The sequence below is a fragment of the Ostrea edulis genome, chromosome 9, assembly GCF_947568905.1.
Source record: "Ostrea edulis chromosome 9, xbOstEdul1.1, whole genome shotgun sequence".
In the NCBI taxonomy this organism is placed as follows: domain Eukaryota; kingdom Metazoa; phylum Mollusca; class Bivalvia; order Ostreida; family Ostreidae; genus Ostrea; species Ostrea edulis.
Window position 1 is genome coordinate 47,456,790 of NC_079172.1, and position 20,810 is coordinate 47,477,599.

The 20,810-nt window shown below is 33.6% G+C and overlaps 1 protein-coding gene across 12 annotated transcripts in view; it reads right to left on the minus strand.

The window, feature by feature from the left end:
* LOC130050200 (nucleolysin TIAR-like) overlaps positions 1 to 20,810 on the minus strand; it is a 77,036-nt gene that overhangs the window by 11,783 nt on the left and 44,443 nt on the right. For 11 of the 12 annotated variants that reach the window (XR_008798610.1, XR_008798609.1, XR_008798615.1 and 8 more), the window contains 5 exons: positions 8,260 to 8,317; positions 6,642 to 6,729; positions 2,750 to 2,825; positions 2,155 to 2,260; positions 508 to 603 (listed from right to left, as the gene is read on the minus strand). Coding sequence is in view for 4 of the 12 variants with exons in the window: in XM_056149427.1 (XP_056005402.1) it covers positions 508 to 603; positions 2,155 to 2,260; positions 2,750 to 2,825; positions 6,642 to 6,729; positions 8,260 to 8,317 (424 nt within the window). In the remaining 8 variants the exon portion in view is untranslated. Of the gene's footprint in view, positions 1 to 507; positions 604 to 2,154; positions 2,261 to 2,749; positions 2,826 to 6,641; positions 6,730 to 8,259; positions 8,318 to 13,006; positions 13,306 to 20,810 lie in introns of those variants that run through there. The other variant, XR_008798611.1, reaches the window with a different exon arrangement.

Genomic DNA, 20,810 nt, shown 5'->3' on the forward strand with positions numbered 1-20,810 from the left:
ATCCACCTCCAGATTTCCTCCAATATCTTGTCACTTATAGTCTGAGATTATTACATAATATTTACATTTCTGATGTTTTTGTCTTGATAGATAATAGCTACTTCCTGATGAATGAACTGCAGTTGTAAACAATGTGCACTTGAATTCAGAACTACTTGATAAATATAGCAGATCTATTTTAATGGCTGGGAATTCTGACAAAAACAAAAGTACAATGTAAAATTAAAATATAAATTTTTAAAATACATGAGGGTAAGAACTGAAATGCTTCACGCCAGCATACTTTTCACAAGTTCATACCCTCATATATTTTCAAGAATGAAATTCATTTCTTAATAATTCACAACTATCATATATTCAAAAAACATTTCACTTATTACAGTCCAATGGCATTGCAGGGGCATGAAGCTTTACGCTGTCCTGATATTAATGCAAAAGCTTAAACCCCCTCGGTGTCAGAGCTATAGCTCTCAATTCCCTTACCCAGAGTAATATAGATACACTGACCTGTGACCCCTGGTCCAATGCCACCACAATACACTGTACAGTTTGTAGAACTTGATAAACTATAAACTTCCTCATAAGACAGCTGTTTTATTTGGGCTATAAATAAAATCACCAATATTAAATCGTACTTTAAGACAAAATAAATAAATAAACTATTAAATACATGTTTACAGTAAAAAAGATAGTAGTTGGCCATTTATAATTTTCCCCAAAAAATAAATTTGATGCATCAAAGATCTTGTGCAGAAGCAAGTACATACACATAGGATTACTCATAAAATACAAGCAACTCTCGATAACTCAAAGTTCAAGGGACCTTGATAAAACTTTTGAGAGATTGAGAATTTAGAGATCAAAGGTTGTGTCAAACTCAGAAAGTAAAGGTCCAACCGTGTACATGGATCAGATTTTATAATACCTGGACAGTATATTTAAAACATTCTGAGATTCTTTTGACATGTTCCCTTCATATTTTTAGGTAACTGACTTGATTTCAACAACATAAAACTTTATTTTGCATAAACAAAAAGATTTTTTAAAGGTTATATAGTTACTTGTTCTGTTTTCATGCTAAAATAGACATAAATGCATATGTACAAATTTACATAACAAATTTCTCATAAAAATACGAGGTTTCAAAGTCATTAACTACACGAAGCCCTATAACGTCAAAATTTGCAGTCACAAATCACAAATTCTTATGAATAACAATGTTTTAATGACATGTCTCCAAATCATTTTCTTAAAATTACTGCCTTATTGTCAAGTTAAAATAAGTCGTAAATTTTGTTTATCATCAGATTATATTATTAAAAAAATTTGAAAAGAATAAAGCTCAGATGCTGGGTTAAAACTGGCCTATGAAACAACTATCCACCCTAAAAGGAAACACTAGTGATGTGTCACCTATGTAAACACCTAATTAACATAGCCAGCTAGCCCCAAGCATTCCCTGTTATGTGGGTAAGGTCCAAGCGGAAATAATATCTGAGTAAGGTCCAAGCGGAAATAATTATATGCTTGATTGATTGAGTGAATACACTATCACCACTTCCAGAGATCAAGAGAGAAAAAAACAATGATATATGTTTTATAGAATCCAAATTTCAATCCTCGCGATCAAAATTTCAAGAGTATATTCCCTTAGTTATTGGAGAAAAAAATGGGAACGTGATTTCACTTTGAGAGAAATTCAAGAGATGGAAGCAAACTTCCGCTAGAGTTTGTTTGCTCACAAACCAAACTCTTCCAGTTAGCATTATGGGATAGCTTGTAAAAGTGAAAATTGGTGACAATGGGGCAATATTTACATATGGCATCTGAAAGGTCATATTCAAAGAAAAAACAAAACAATCAGGGGTATAAATTTACTTTGGTATAGTGACTATAAAAACATTTTTTATAGATATCTTTTTTAATTAAATCTCATTAACCTAATTTTCATTACTTCCGCTTAATAAGATTTGTATATCAGCCACACACCTTGTTGTAATTCCGAGATCAAATTGACTTAAATGAAAATAATGCCCATATTTTGAATGAATTTTGCATTTCAAAATGATCATGAATATTCTACAAAATGACATGAAAAACTATCTTGCTTAATATAAAAATGAGAACTAAAGAGTGGAGGTGTTGTAAGCTCACATTCTTTTGGTATAGGGGCTGGAGGTTTTCGGGTGGCCCAGTTAGTTCTGATTGGTCGACTTCCAAGCCACTGCCCATTCATGTTACTGATGGCCGTCTCCGCATCCTAATAAAGACACAAGGGATAAACTCTGTGACACTCACCTCAGCTAGCTGAATGCAGGGACAGAATTTCCTGTGCCCACATAGCCTTTGTCTGATTAAATAATCAGCGCTCAATACACTGCTATTAGACGATTTAGGTCTCTGTCAGGATATTGCCAAGACAGGACTACTGTACCAAATCTTGTGAGATTGATTTGAAAACCAATGAAGACAGCAAATACTTTTTAATTTAAAAATAGAGCAAGAAAAGTGGGATAATCTTTTCCTTTGCAGTGTCAGTGACGTATTACAACACATTTCCATGGGATGCAAAGTAAAAATTTCACATTGTACTTTTAAAATATAGTACTGTTATAAAATGCACAAAATAAGAATTGTCTATTGATTTTCTACTGTCATATATCTTTATCAAATACACAAAATGAAGCACCCGATTGAAAATACTGTCATTAGAGGCTGAGTGAGTATAGGATGAGCTGTGAAAACTTACCACTTTATTGACATAGGACACAAAGCCATAGCCTTTGGATTTCAGTGTCTGGGGATCTCTGATGATCTTGCAGTCTCTGAAAATACAGCAAATATAACTGGGTGTTTATACTCACATTAACCGAAAAAAAAATTTTTTTAATCATACTCCACCACACATTTCAGTATTAGTGCCATCAACTGCACTTTATCATAGAAATTAGTGTAATCGAATCTAAGAGAGGATATGAAAAATGGAATTGCAAATAAACCAGCAATCATACTACATACAATGTCTGATTATATAATGCTAGAACTGCAAATTGGGGATCATATTTATCTAATGTGATTACATTCTGTCATAAATGGTCTGCAATGCATAGGCATGATAAACAATATGCAAAATACCTTCTAAAGTGTAAATTTCTAATTGCACAGAGCTATAACATTATTGGGTAATGTGTTCAACTGATGTAGTTTTTATGTAAAACAGCTGGCAATTAATAACAGGATTTGTGGTTTATGGAAAAAATAACTTGGTTGCTTTGGTAATTCACTGCAATATTGACCAGTCTAATTAATTTACAGCCATTCACTGTTGGTGCCTGTGTCATTTTCTTATATATTTTAGATCTATAGCTGTTTTTATTGACAACAAGTCATAAATCTTTTCTAGATTTCTTCATGTCCCCCAGTTCATGTACCAAAAAACTGGACATAAAGGGAAAATAGAAATTAATTTCCGTTATCCTGGCAATTTTATTTTTCTCAATCTTTCCAACTCCCGCAAGCCCTTAGACAGCATTGATCTAAAAATAGTTTTCCTGCCAAATTATTTAAGATCTCCATCCTATATGTCAGTGTGTAAGCGGATTTCCCTCTAATCCTTAAGCCCAGGTCGCCTGCTTGCTGAGCATCTATCAAAATTTCAATATTTTCCCAACATTTCATCATAAAATCCTAATTTTCTTTCAAGAGTATAAATGAACTGTAATAAGATTTTCTTAAGTGTAATAAATCTGCCGCGATTCATGAATAAGGCAGATTCTTGAGTCTCGTTTCTACAGAATCAGTCAACTTAAGCAAAATAATACAAAAAGCAACCAAATATTATTAAATATATGATGTAAAGAAAATGCCTCAGAATAAAGCTTGGAATTAATGAAATGCACAGTATGCTATTCATCTAAAACAAATTTTAAGAAATAAATTATACTACATTCTGTGCAAAACTTCAAATTCAGAAATCAAATAAATAAGAAAATATATGTCTATATATGAAGTGATTTGTAAAAGTATTGTAGTACATCTTTAAAAAATAAAAAACTGATGCCGTTAAATCAAGTTGAAGGTAAATGGAATTGATATAATGAAACATCCTTTCATGTAGTGGGCGGGACGATATGTAAACGTGTGCATACAAATCAACAAAACTATTATTAAAGAAAAAAAAAACACAGAAAAACATGCAAGTAACTATAATTCTTATCAGTTCAATCATGCAAATTGTAAAAAAATAAAATATTACAAATATGAAAGAAAACTAAATAAAGTTAATTTGATCGTTGAATGTGAATTGTATATGCTGTGGTGTAACATTTCTGGTAAAGACGTTGAAAATGACATGCTCAAAACTGATAAAGTATGTGTATTTGAAATTATTTTAATCAATATATGTATAACATACTTGAAAAATAATCATTAAAATGTGAATGTAACATCAAATATATTTGTTACTTTTTAGAAACAAAGAAGAAAAGAAAACCAAAAATACACAACACAAAACCAGACTCAAAATCTGCTTTTTGCCACATTGAGTTAATCAAATTCAAAAATATTCCCTCCAAACACATCCAAAAGAGTCTACTGCTAGCAAAATAGCAATCCGTGTTTGTGAATTTCACAAAGTCTACATCAAAATGGGTACACTGGTTAAACAATTAAAATATACTGAAGGAAAATAAACAACAAAGTGTATAAAAATTGTAGAAATTTATTTAAATACCAATAAAGGATTTAGAGTAAAAAAAAGGCATACATCTGGATGTTCCTTGGCCATGGGTAGGAAACCTGCATATCAAACAGTTAGGAAAATTATCATGTGTCACTAACAAGTCCTGGCTTGAAGTTTACATATACGTTTGTGTTTCATAAATGATTATTGATGGGACTGTCTCATTTTAATAAAGATGAGAGGATAATAGTAAATAAATAATGATCTCACACTTTTCTCTCATTTCAAACTTCATACTCCAGTGGACCAGTTGTGATGTTCAGAATAGGCTGGCTTGCCTAACTAACTAATAATGGCATTCTTTTTTGTTTAGTGAGCTTATCTACGGTAACCCCTTTCCCTTGGGAACAGACTGTCAAAAGATCTATTAGTCACCTAGGCAATGAACGGAATCACTGACTATGACCCTGAGAGAGATCTATAATTTATTTCACTTCAATTTCCATCTCTAACCAATTAGCAGTTTTCTAAATATCTTCAACGAAGCAATAGTAACCCTATATGTAGGTTTAAATTCGAATTCAAAACAATGACATCCATGTATATCCTGTTTTATTTTGACCTTGCATAGTATTTACACCAGGTCTAGAAACAAGATGGCCAGTAATGTCTGCTTGTAAATTCACAAGAAATTCATAAACGACATTAATTCTGACTATAAAGTATCCAGATCATGCCATTGTGTGTAATGTGGTTTCTTTTTACAATGCTTAAAACAACAGCTTTCCAAGAAGAAAGCTTAAGACTTGGGTATCTGATATATAGAGTTTTCGATCTGATTCATGAATGCCAGACATTTTAACAAATGAACCAGACCAAACAATACAATGTACTCTCACATCCTACAGACTCCCAAGGAATGTTTGGTGCACAGAAGAAACCTTTGGACCACCGGTTGATTTGGTCACCTTTGAATGATGGATGGAAGGAAATTTCTGTCACTAAATCTGTGGAACTATAGTGTGTCTTATTGAACTTCCCTAAGAATGTGCTAAACTTACTCCCACTATCTGTTAACAGGCACTCAAAATAAACACTTGTACTGAGAATTTAATAAGTTATACCCTTGTGTTGACAGTTTAATAGGTTACTTTCCAACCATTCACTTCTGTTTTATAATATTACGTGCCTGATCCATAGTGCAACCATCTATATTTTTTATTTTTACTTGTTATACACACAAACATCAATGCTTCACTTTTATTTGCTTTCTTTCATACTGTTTTTTATTTAAAGATTTTATTTTTAAGTGGGACTTGAAAATAAGTTTCAATGCTCAATGCAGAAAAATCCATATTTATATTCATGTACATTTGATAAACATTTTGTCTCCAATACAATTTAGCGCTCCAGTTCAAGAACTTGCTCGCAAACCACGTGCAAGGGCATTGCCATCAACTGACTGATCTGGTGAACCAGGAATATTTTGTGCAGCTGAAACTATTGGACAAAATCATTCTCTAACCCTGATCTAATATGACCTTGACCTTCTGACCCCAAATTATGACATAATGTGTGAAAATCTGAGTGGAGCACATAAACCACCCTGATCCACAAAGACAAATGGACATCAGACAGACTCACTGGCACCATGCAGTGTCTTCCACCCCCATTCTGTTGGTAGGAGTAAAATGGTTTTATCTCTTACAACAGGCTGTATGAAGTTATAAAAGAATCACTGCATGTTGATCAATCAACATAAATGGACTTTAGCATTGACACTATAATGTAGGTTTGTCTGTGTGTCTGACAAGTGTATGCTCTCCGGAGCATTTATTTTACATTGACACTATGATGTAGGTTTGTCTGTGTGTCTGCTCTCCGGAGCATTTACTTTACATTGACACTATGATGTAGGTTTGTCTGTGTGCCTGTTACATCTACAGAGGTGAATACTCACGAGATATCACCAAAGACTTTGAAAGCTTCTCTCAGCTGTGAGGTCTCAATATCTGGACTCAAATCTCCAACAAATATGTGAAAATGTTCTAGAAAATACAAGAAAGATTTTTATAAACATCAGCATTTCAGCAAGTATCCACGGCATTCATCAGCTCCTTATTATAGTTTTAATGAATATAAAACCCTACATTAAAAAAAAAAACCATCACCATTTCGAACTGTCATAAAATGAAGGAGAATTAATGTGAAATTTCATTGATGACAGTGGTTTATCTTGTGTAATGTGTTGGCATGTTTTATTCTGCTTCACAAAGGTAGTCCATATCCATGACAATTCTTAATAATGGAAGGAGTAGTATCAATACCCATATCAACACCTTCCTTTCTACGCTCCTGTTATTTCTATATTAACTCTAAAAATACCAAGAATATCTACAGGTGATAATTCTGAAATATAAAATCTCATCAGATATAAATGGACCCCTTTCAAAATTTTTACCATTTGGTAGAACAGATCACATTTCATTAAAAACTAAGTAAGATTTAAATGTATGGCATTTGATTTTTCTTGACTTCAATTAACCATTGATGGATAAAGTTGAAGGTTTATGTTGATGACTTTTTCTTATTGGACAATAAAGAAATCTCAGCTTAGTACTGCGTGACTTGAAAGATCACCCCTAGTCAGGCAATTCTGGAGTTCCACTGCCTCAATACCTTGCCAAACCATTATATGATTATCACATTATTACTACTAAGTGGTCACCAGTCATTTGTTAGGGGAGCCATACAGCTCTTTTCATATCTTTGAATATGAGCAATACTCAAGGACTTTAACACAAAAATTAGATATTTGTAAATGCAGGCTTTCTTTGGAACAAGAATAAGCTTGAAAATGTCTTTCTTCTATGAGAATTTGGTTTAAACATAGATTTCAAAGTACAAATGCCCTAAACTTCCTATTCTTTACAATTTGCAGTACTGCACTCATAATTAGTTGCATTCTTCTAGCTTCTAATTGTCTTTTACTTTCCCTGACAAATACTTGTATTTCTATAGTTATGAGTTTATGACTACATTTGAATGTTAATCTGATCCTTGCTATGTATTGTACTGTAAAAATTTTGTATTCCATTTCTCCAACAGGCACAGTAGTGAGTGTGTACTATATCTATTGACTTTTAATACATGTACTGGTCCATAAACTGGTTCTACGTATTAACTGGTTCTACCTATAATTCGTGAAGCTTTATTCACCTGGTTCTTATGATGAACTGGTTTTTGAATAAGTAAGTTAACTTGTTCTTCATGAACTATGTCAATTAACTATTGGATAAGTGATCGAACTACATGAGTATATCTATCAACTTAAATCTATTTAAATCAATCCACTAATTCAGATAACTGGCCTTACTGTATATGTTCACTTGATTTATCTATTAAATTCAGATAATTGATTATGACTATGTATTTGAATTTGATCAATTTATGTTGTTTAATCAGATAGTTAGGACAACTAACTGCATATTATCATTATGCGGCTTATCTGCTTCTATAAGTTCTGATTGATTTACTGCCTCTCTTCTCTACAACAGTAACTGAATGGCTTCACTTACTACTGGTGTCTTGTTTGGGAGTGTTACTAGGGGATGTGGCCCAATTCACTTTCATCTCCTGTAATGAAAAAAAAAATCTTAATTATAGTTTCTCCGTCAGGCTTCCATAATAGTGAGCGATAGCATTTAATGACCCATTAATAAAGAGAATCATTTATAAATAATATGTATCAAATATCAGTATCATGTTAAGATCATCAATAATGACATCATAAAGTTTGCAGGAATGCAACTCTACCCTCCTTAGGATCAGGTTCTGCAAATTAATGGAACCCATAACATAGACAATTTCGCTTCTATAGACATTGGGTGTCATTTTCTAAGTCATCGGTACTCGTGGTGACATGAAAATTAAGACAATGCCATTGGAATCAAATTATCATACTTTATCTTTCAAAAAAAAAGAAAAAGAAAAAAAGAAAAGCATGCCCCCTCCCCCTGTTCCAACACCTGTGAATGCTCAGTAGGCTTGATAAAGGACAGTTAAATTTGATCAAAACACTGAATGGGCTACCAGAGAATCTGCTTTTGTAATTGTCCATCCTACAGTGCTCTGTAAAAGGTTGGATAAATGTCAATCGAGTTTCTGAGCTGAGAATCAAATGCTGCTGATGCCATTATATATTTATATCTCTGTATAAAATTACGCGCAGTGTAATTCAATCAACTTCCCAAATTACCAAAACAAAATGGATATTTTACACAGTCCATGCCTAAACCCATTTGTGTCATTGCATGCCCTATCTATTATTCATAGTCCAACATGAAGGGCCTATCTCGTGTACAGATCTTCATCAGGTGAAAATGATCTGTTCCAATAAAACAAGCTGTGTAGGACTGTCAGAATTAACAATTATCTTTTGATGATCGAGCTACCAACAGAAGAACTCCAAATACAAATACACCAGAATCAACAAACTATGTACCCTGAACAAAAAGAACACAACTTCTTTCATTACTTCTGCCAAGGAGGGCATTGCTTTTGATCTTGTTCAGTTTGAGTTTTTCTAAACAAGCAAAATATTGCATAACTACATACATCATGATTCAATATGACACTTTTGTGTTTTTATTTTTCTCATCATCTGGAATATTGCATAAAAATGTGATCCCCTGGGTGCTTTTCTGTTCATTCTTCCATACAAAATCAATGGCAGCAATTCTCCCTGTACAGTCACCAGAAAATAACAAATGCTAGAAACTCCACACAAAACATGTTCGATCTAAAGGCTCTTAAACCATCACATCTGCTACAAATAATTTTAGTCATTTTTTAATAGCCTATTGATTTGTATCAATAACTCCAAATTTTTCATGTTCTAGCTCTTTCATTTACTAATTCTCTTTTTCTATTTAAGTTCCATTTGGAGAGAGGATGCATTAAGGTCTTTTTTTTTTTTTAAATCTAGTTGTCATGGTTTCCTTACATCATGTATCTAACTTCATGGATTTGATCCATTATACAATAACATATCACAAAAATTAATTCACAACCCAATTAGAGTCCTTGGAAAAAAAAATAACCAAAATGGTTAAGTAAAACCAGAAAACCACTTCTGATACCGGGGACACACAAGAATATAATATTCATTTTCAACTGGAACAGTTAAGTCTTAATGCTCTTAAAATCTCCAAGTTTTAGGTTCTTAAAAGACAACAAAACTATAAGCACTGATTATACAAACCCTTCGAAATCAAAATGTGAAAAGAAAAAAAAAGAAATTCTATTTTCCTTTTTAATACTGAAAACTGTTTGAGTCCTGAACAATGAAAGAAATCATTACATATGACATTAAAAAATTAAAGCATACAGCCAGTAAAAAACACCCCTGACATCCAATTTCTTTTTTCAGATGAGCTAGTTAAACATGTTAATAATTTCACCTCTTTTTTGTTGGTCTCTGACCCTTCCCTAATCCTTAAATAAAAATCCCACTGCTTATGATGCTGTCCCAGCAGCATGCAGCAGTGTGTGTATCATGTGTGCCTCTACCTGTAACAGGTGCTATAGTGACACGTCAACTGCCAACAGCCACCAAGCATCAACAACCCACTAAGCAAGAACAGTCAAAAATCATATAAAAATACAAGGTATTGGAATAAATTTCATCAATTTACAAAGTGCAACAAGAGCCCAGTCTTGGCTTCCATCTTTGATCTGTGAAGACAGTTTGTTCCCCCTAAAGCCTCTCCATTGCAGCCACTATTTGACATATTATTTCATTTTACTGATGCACATCTTAATCATAATTCAAATTTAACAAATCACATATATGATGAGGAATGATTTTTTTCAAAAATGGATCAAAACACAGTTTGAAAGAGAATATATTTGTGTAAAAATAAGAATTTATGCTGCATGATTCTCCATTTTAGCTTTTAATATATATATGCTACATCTAAATTCCGAAACATAATTAAAATTTAATAAATCAAGTCTGTCAATACTAATCATGATGATACATGAAAGCCTTTTTAGACGCAACAAAGAACTTTCATCAGGCAGCTTTATCGCTTCCAATAATCTTCTGTCTTTTCCTGCTGCGTAATAATGATTCGAAGCTAAGATATGTCATCAACTCAGAAACCACCTTTACTAAATATATATACTACGCTGCTGCTAACAACCTTTTATAGCAGAAAATTCGGAATCAGAAGCATTCAGAAAAATAAATGAATTCCACAAACTAGGGAAGCCAGTGGATGTTAGCATTTTTTGTACCTTTGACCAGGATTAATGTTCAACCAGTGATCAACATGATGATTTAAACAAAAACCCCACAAACTCACAAAAGCATATTGATTTTCACTTAAGATTTCGGAAGATCCTTACACAATAATTATGTTGAATGGATATAATCCACAGGAGACATTCATCTGGCAACACAATTGCTATGACATAAAATGTTCAGCTTGTGATTTTTTAATTTATAAACCAAACACAAAAATACAAATCTCGATCAAGTTTCAAAATTTCAGATCACATGCATCTATGTTTCTGGTTAATATTATTTGGAACATGATTAAATCAACATGTACTGCAGAATAGCTTATTTTCAATGGGCAAAATTTTCATGCTTTGAAAATTAAGGCGGATTAACACATCGCCATCATTTTTCAAACAGACGTATACGCCACTAATGAAAAAATAAATAAGAAAATATTCTCTGTCCTTTAAAAATTGTTCATCTGTCTTTTTAGCTCAGTGGAATAAGGTAATAAGCTGGCAACCTATGGATGATGTGTTCAAGTCCCACAGGTGCTGGATTTTTTTTCTTTCGTTAATGAATTGCAATTTATTACTACAGAGACAAAATTTTTAAAATTTCCAAAACATTGTCTCAATGTGTTACAACTCTTTAACAGAAAATGATGTCTAGATGTTGTGAATGATGAAGAGTTGTGATTCTATATGGTCATTCATTTTCATCAAGGAATTAAATTCCAGAAAACATCAATTCCACAAATATGTTAATTATAGCACCCCGAGAAAATAAGTGATTCTGCTGTATACTGATCATGACAGTGGGAGTCTATGAAGTATAAAACCATTAAAATAAGAGATACAGTGTAACTTGATACCTAGATCACAGTACGTGTACCGATCAAGTCCTGATTGGAATACAGAATACCAAGTATGTTGCTAAGAGATAAAAGTCCATAACAACTTTGATGTACAATTTCAAAACAGGGCACTCGAATTCGGAACACGTACAGCGTACAAAGGCTCAGAGACATTATTATCAACATGAATCAATGGTAACACGAAAACCTCCCCAACAAAAATTTATTTGAAAAGAGAATACAGTTCGAAAAGAAATATATTTCCCTCTGTTAGTTTTGCTGAAACCAATGAGATTTTTTCTCCTTGAGCCAGTGTGGAGGTTTCCGGTACGCATTATCTGTTGGGAGTTATTTCCTGTTTCTACCATTAAAGATGTACTACAGGAAACCAAAACTTGTCTACTGTAAAACATCAACTCATCAAAATCGCCAAATCCTTTCAGTCATCAGACTGACCAGAATCCAAATCAGGTTTAAGAGGCTAGGCAAACACCTCACAAACCACTCTCTGATTGCTTTATCTCGCAGAAATTTCATTTTCATTTTTTTCCTCTATCACATACAATTTCAATTCCTTTATCAAACATGGAAATAAAATATGCAAAAGGGCTTCTATAATGAATCAGGAAATATCAATTTCATAAGTGGAAAATGCAAATAAACTGTTGATAATGAAACTGAAAACCGTAAATTCACCGGTAATTGTAGCTCTACACCTGATGCATAGTTTACCTGTAGAAAATGGTCCTAGATCAATACGTTAGTTTGTGGTAAACGATTATTTCGACCACTCACATTATAAACCTGTCCATAAGTCTATCAACTGAACAACTACTAGGAAATCATCCATTTTCACAACTTCCAAAACTCGTATAATGGAGGTGTGTAAATTACGCTTAATAGCAGTTAACAACTACATTTCAAGTAATCCAACAAATACTACTTCACTTAAAGAATTATCAGAAATAACATCAATTATGCAAAAAAGAAATCCCTGTCTTTTTCATCGGTCTTTTGAACAACCAAATATTTTCATGCTGATCATTAATTGAAGAAGATAATCGAACTCTTATCTACTAAAAAATTACAGAACTGATGCCACTGATCCAGATCAAATATCAGACAAAGTCGAAATTTCCACAAAGCTTACACACAGAGGGAGCACCTCTTGCAATGACCCTACCTGGAGAAGCAAGAACTGGTTAATTTTCTGGGCTCTCTCCCAAAAGAAAGGGTCTGCAATCATCATCTTGACAACACTGTACAATAAAGGTCTCCCCTGTCCTTTTCCTTGGAGCAGATGGTAGATAGTTGTATGTACAGGGTGGCTTCCTTTTATTGTTCAGGAACTGGTCAGGAAATGATTCACATCCAGTAAAGCATAAAGACAACCAAAAATTTAACAAATTAAACTAACAACCACTCAGATCAACAAACAATATACTGTGAAAAATCTCCAGTCATGTTCCTCAAGTAAAAACCTCAAATAGATCTCAAACTTTAGATATGTATAGATTATCTTCCTGCTTTTAAGATTTCCTCTTAGCAAAACTTGCATTACGTGACAATCTTAGAAATCTTGATACCACACAATTGATAAAAATTGTCAACTTGGTCAAGAGACATTAAAATTTGCGGAAGATTCAATCGTAACGCGTTTCCTTGGAAAACTAGATCATGTTCACTAAACATAGCAAAAGAAAAAACACAAAGACGCAACCCACCAATATCTCAAATATCATATACATGTAATAAAATTCTTTAAAAGATCTAACCGAAATTATTAAAGTAACTTTGCCTAACATACACAAATATAATCAACGAAAAGGAAGTAAGACACGAGGTCAAATAGGCTACCTCTGTGGAACTGTTTGGACAGAATTAGACCCTTATCAAATATAATCCACCATAATGAAAGAAAAGAACAACACACAGCCATCAATTTAATCGACTCACGTGGATTTGTTCTAGCTATATGGCTTTGATTATGGCTATCTGGCCTCAAAGATCAGTCTGGACTGCACCTCTGAGATTCACAGCAGACCAATAGCTGGTCATACCATTACTTTTATGATGAAGGGGGCAGGTGAAATTCAATTTATCCTGTACAGACTAGTGTAGCGCTAGGAGAATCATTGGCCCTAGGGACTGACTGATATGGTGCTACATTCATGACCATCGATTTTACAGGAAGCCCCAGGTATTAGTCCCTCTACTGAGCCCCAGGTATTGGTTCCTTTACTGAGCCCCACAATACATTTGTATTTGAATCACTTGATCATCAAAAACAATAGATGAGGAGTCAAGTAACTGAGCGCTTTTGCTGTCTGGCTATAGCTGATAAATGATAATCAATTATACATACACAGTGTCAAATTGCAGGAATGTGTGATGGATCACTTGTTTACTAAGGTCTATCCCTGTGGTGTCAGTACCCAGTTATCTGGCCACATCTAAAACCACCATGGTGTTTACTTATTATAGAAAACAGTTATCATTTCAAAAAGTTGTTTCTAGTTTGTTTCAGTTTTTGCTTCAAAGGGTTGGTGTTAAGACATATTGGATTGTTTCATTTTTAGCTTTAGAGGTATTTCATTAAGACATTGTAACGGTTATCACTCATATTTTACCACACTTTGCCTTTTTGTACTATCAGCAAGACATAATTTAACCAACTTTCCGATTTTCCCCCAACATTGGTGGGATTCAGCACACAGAGAAATAACTTAAAATTGGTAACTCATTCATTCCATATTTGTCAAAATTAATATTAGCATAATGTATTCATACATGGAGAGTAATTTACCCTATTAAATTTATTCAAATTAAGATACATCTAGTATTTCTGTTGCACTACAAATGTTGGCTTTTTTAAGAAAATTTGCCAAAATTCAATGCCCAAATATTTCTATTCTACATGAATTTTGGACAGTTATTACAGCAAAAGTCCAAAAGAAATAAAGAAACCATTGTTATTTGAAAAGATTTGCCAAATATTCTTTACATCTGAATTACACAGTTATATATCAATTTTCTTTCATCAATCAGGAACTAAACAAGAGCTCCACAAATCAGTTCATCCCCTCGCAATGTAGGCAATCAGTACAAGCAAGTTATTTCAATGAAGTCACAGTTATAGTGATCCTTCACCTTGGATGCCAAAAAGTTCTTCCTCTCTTGATAACAAAGCTACATGTGAAGTATCATATCATTCAAGCAAACAATGTAGCTTGTAGAGGGTCTACAAGTTTTTTTCTATGAACTCCCATGTGACCTTGATCTTTTGACCTCAAAATCAATATAGGGTTCTTCTTCTCTTGATAACAAAGCTACATGTGAAGTATCACATCAATCCAGCAAAAAATGTGACAAGTAGTGTGTCTACAATCTCAGTGTTACACACACATATTCGAATAGTCCTGTTACTATATCCTTTGTGAGGGGATAAAGATTAAGTTTTTGAGGTCAAAAGTCATTATCAAGGTCAAATGTTTTGTGCCATACTGGATAGATCTCGGGAAGAATATTACAACTGAAATATTGAAGCTCTACCTATTAACTCAAAAACAGTTTGGCAAAACATATCTGAAGTGACGTTGAGGCCAAGTCCTTTAAGCTGGAGCAATAAACAAATCTACATATTATTGTGTTGCTTACATACAAGTTTAGTAAAAAAAAAAAAAAAAAAACCTAACCAGTGGTCTGATAAGATTAATTTTTATTAATCACAACCATTTTATATATTTTTAAAATCATGTGCTAAAGCCTGTGGCTAAAGGATACGTTATGCCAATTAAATTTGATTAAACTGGTTTCCATGATTTAGCTCACATTCCAATATGTTTAACCACAATACACACTATGAATCATCCCCTGGGCTATATATTACACTACAAGCTTGCCTTTGGCTCAGGTGAGCTAAAATTCTAATTCATGCAATCCTGCCTTTCCATAAGTGTGTGATCTCAAAGACAATGATGAAATGTACATTCACATTCATTTTTAAAAATATTTTTGATCTCATTTAAATGTGCTAATTCTACTAAAACGATTAAAAAATAATTCAATTTCTCTCTATTGTGGTTTTTCCTCATCATGACAAAGAGCAGGTTTTAAGAACAGTGCAAAATTATAAAATCTGATATTCTTTCATTGAAATATTGTTATCAAAAGTGACTTTCTCAAAACTGACCGTCACAGATTTTAGAGTGCTCTTTACCAGAAAATGGGTTTGTGTATTCATTTTTCATATGAACATTATGCATAAAATTAAGACTTAAAACTTATTAGAATGCAACAGGTTTTCACAATCATTTTAAAATTCATAATACATGCATGAATTAATAACCACAGATTTGATGGGTCACTTGGCCCTGGATTCAAATCCCCTTCCATATGAGTTGAATTTTGTAATATATTTTACTGCTTAAGAAATTAAAATTCAATGACATAAATACCAGCTGGTGAACATTATAGTTTCATTGTGTTTGTACTGTAAGTATCCCACCTCTAAAACGTAGCATATAAACTTGGTTTTACGATATGTATGAAACATTAATTTTTACTCCATCTGTTGCAAGATGGCAATCAGGCATGAATACTTCCACAAAATATGTGTGCTTGACTCACTGGAGCTGTTAATATGTAACAGGTGTCCTTTGCTGTTTCACTGGGCCCAACAGTCAAAAGTAAGGTCAAATATATAGAGAATTAAGGAAAATGAAACCCCACCCCACCCCCACTTTCACCTCATACAAGTAATGACAGAATTCCCATCATATGTCATGCAAAGCTCTGCGTCTTATATCGGCAAAAAATGTCATAATCTTAAATGAAAAAGCCATCCATAGTCCTAATGGGACTAATAAATAATAATTAATCCATTTTTGATATGACTTAACCTGCCAACAAAATCCTTGTTTCATAAAGAATAATGATTTCAGAAGATGATAAATTCAGTCATCTACAATCAGGAATCACCAAACATAAAATACAGAGGAATCCCGAAAGATCAATGCTTACTACTCCCTTGACACCAATCTCTAAGAAATGTGTATAAACTGAATTTTTTCTCTTATGAAAAAAATAATAATCAAATTAGGAATGGAATTCAATTCCTGTGCAAAAAGCAATTAATATCCATATCATATTGAGTACTTGGATAGGTATTTCAAAGCAATAGCTTGCAAATCCAAACAAAGACTTCCTGAACATAAGGAAACACAAACAAAGCTATCTCAAATTTCAAGGTACTTTGATTCTGCCCAAATATGATGCATGTGTGTATGTGTGTGTTTTGTATTAGTTTAACAGACAGTAACTCTTAGATCATTGTGAAGACTACAACATGAGCAAACTTATAAAATTCATGATATGGTTAGATGGTTATAATTGGTGGGTTTTATGACCTGATGATATGCCATCCCTCAGAGTTTAGGAGCAAGGGACCATAATGCCATGTGAAGGTTCCATTACTGGTGTCCTTACAGGAGCTTGGGGACCATTAGTTAATTTGCTCCCACTGAAGATTGAGGGAGCAGCAGTTAATTCAGTGTTGGCAACACTTTAATGGTGGGGATGTGTTGTCCAGAGAATTCTGTTTTATAGCAAAATTAATGATTTATATCACCTTGGGAAATTTAGAGTGAAATGTTGGTAAAGGTTTTTCTTTTGTCCTAATTAATGCAAAAGCAATAAGGCACCCCCCAATCCTTGCCAGTGTTACCAAACAAACATGCAATAGCTACAGCATACTTCCTTACCCCATGATAATGTTACAAATAGAATCATCTATGTTCTATTTATAACCATTTCATAAAACCCTTTGTTTCTCTATCTTAAGGATGGACAAGATGTAAATGGTTCTGCAATGACAAAAAAAGAGTGAGACTGACCTACAACAAGAGGCCCATGGGCCACATCACTCACCTGAGTCACCTTGGCCCATGTCTAAAGATTTCCCCTTCAATATTCGCATGTAAAACTTGAATCCCTATTGTGGCCTTAATTGCAACTTATCCCCGGGGTCATGATTTTTAAAACCTTGAATCTGCACTATGTCAGGAAGCTTTCATGTAAATGTAAACCTTTCTGCCCTAGTGGTTCTTGAGAAGAAGATTTTCAAAAATTTTCCCTATATATATATGTGTGTAGAACTTTGATCCCCTATTGTGGCCCCACCCTATCCTCGGGGACCAAGATGTTAACTTGAATCTGCACTATATCAGGATGCTTTTATGTAAATGTACACTTCTCATGCCTAATGGTTCTTGAGAAGAAGATTTTCAAAGATTTTCTCTATATGTAGAACTTTGATACCCTATTGTGGCCCCGCCCTACCCCCCGGGGCCATGGTTTTTAGAAACTTGAATCTGCACTACATCAGGAAGCTTTCATGTAAATATAAACTTTTCAAAAAAGAATCATTAGATCAACTTCATTTAATTTGAATTTTGGATATAATGAAAACAATCAGCTGGTCTCCTGAATTTTAATTCATCTGGAGTAGAATCTAAGATTGCATGTTCACAGCTCCGTGTTGTCTGTAATGACCTTGATCATAATGACCCTGACCTTGGGAGCTGCATCTGGCTAGTGATGAATAATATCTTCATGAAGTCCAATGTGATGTATAAGATATAAATATTTATGTGAAAGTGAGACTCCAACAAGATGGAAAGACGGCCAAATAGCATCAAAGTCATTACATGTCTGATATACAGGCGACTTCCACATTAAAAAATGTTCTCCAAAAAGTCCATCCAATACGACTGATCTAAATTCTGGAGTACAAAAAATTAACTCTAAAAAAAATCTGAAACCCACAACACAACAAAGTGTCAATACAAAATAAACCCCACAATGCCCTGCCAATAAATCTAGCTAGAGAAATAAATTTTCAGTTCACATTGAGAAGCCCTGGGAAAACTCATTAAGCTGTCTCTCATGGCTTTACAGTAAATTCTAATTGTTCTGTGACTTTTCATTTCTACCGCCTTGGGGCTACAGAGGAATTCTGGTCCTCGTAATTTTATACTCCACACAAGAGAGATACAACCATGGGGACCATTGGATAATTACCAAAATTAATGTGTTAAATGATGGATGGTGCACACATTCTTCTATGCACATGCAAGTACATAAACAATATAATTCTACATTTCATTTGTTTAATTTTCAAGGTTTTTAAACTTTCAAAATAGCTAATGGAGGCACCTCAATTCATGCATGGACTTGACACATTGCAATTAAATTTTCTTTTTTAGCATTTCACTTACTTGAAAGCTCCATCAATAAATTTATCATGTGGAACATGATGCTACAATATGAATCATTGTGAATAATTCAACACAATTTCTCAAATACATTTCAAAAGAGTCAATCTTTTCCACATATTTATGTTTTGAATTTAAGTTTTCGAGATCACATATGAGTTATATGAAAAAGAAATTTCATTGAAACACGTCAACAAATTGCTATAAATTAACAAAGAGACATATATAGTCACGTGGACATATCTCATTTCCTTATTCCAATACAACCAAATTCCCTCTACACAGACCAAAATTTCTAGCATTGGATTAAGGATTAACTTTTCCACACCGACTTGCTTTCTCTGCATCAATCTGAGTAATCGCTTTTTTTCCCTTCAAAATCTAATTTCTTTTTATGATGTCTACCAGAAGACATTCACTGATGCCCATACAGGCTTCCAGATAGCGGACATTCTCATTGTGAGAGGTTCTGGGTTTCATAAAGAAGCCTGGCCTAGGTGTCATCCACCATAATGAAATTCGCATTTACTGCTATTATAATTCCTTGTGAATTTAAAATGATTATAATGCCTGAATTTTGTATTGAAATGGGGAATAAAATATTTCTACATGATGTAATTTGGTATTCTACCAGACTTATTTTTAGACTTGAACGAATGTACACAAAATGAATGAAAGGGTCTTGCACCAGACATTTAAATTCTCTGATGGGGTATCCCAGGATGAACTTTTCCCCATTTCAAAATTCAATTTCTTTACAAATGATCTAACAAGCAGAGTCATGACTATAGAGTAACACAAAACGTTCTCAAGCACTCTAGAACTATTCCTACATATGCGAAACCCTTTTGTGACATACATTATGGCCTCTCTTTCAAACCTGCACTATTCACTCTATATATTTATCATACCACTCACAACATACAAAATGGCGAGGACCTGCATGTCTCTGACACTACTCCTCAGAATTAAACACGATAGCCATTGTCTTGCTTCACACTACAGACACTAACAGTCTTGTAATGCCTCATGGTCATGTCTAGAATATGAATTCCCTAAATTACCAAAAGAACTTACAATACTGGCATTAATCCTAATTATTTCCACATTGATCCAATGCTTTAAGTGGAATAATTCTACAAGAGTCACCAAAATGAACACAATTACAACATTGTGATGAAGGCTGCATAGTTTGGGATAAACGATAAAACCAAGCTTCCTAGGCATTCCAAGAAACAATTTGAGTGAAAATTGGCTGTTTTAATGGAGAGATGGGATTTCCAAGGCTCATCTTTTTACGCTCTCTCTCTCTCTCTCTTTTATGATGAACAGTAACCATTTTCAGAATGAACAGGGTAGATTAGTCAGTTTATATACTGTACATGAAGCAAAGGGCTCATCCATAAGATATATAAAACTACCATGTTCAAAATTCAACTCCATGATTTGTGTATGTTTTTCTCAAGATTGCAATCTAACCCACAAGTGAAGCAGGCATAACACAAGTAAGCAGAAATCCTGATGATAATATCAATATTATATCATTTCATCTTTTCAAACCAACTTCACTAATGGCCAAAGAAGGAAACTTATAGACCTCCCAAATCTGGGGGACAGGTAAGAATTTACCTGGCTGTGCCACTACATATTAGGGACATCAATTACTTAGGACAGCTTCTACTGGCATATCACACTGCAGCATCTTGTTGCCAT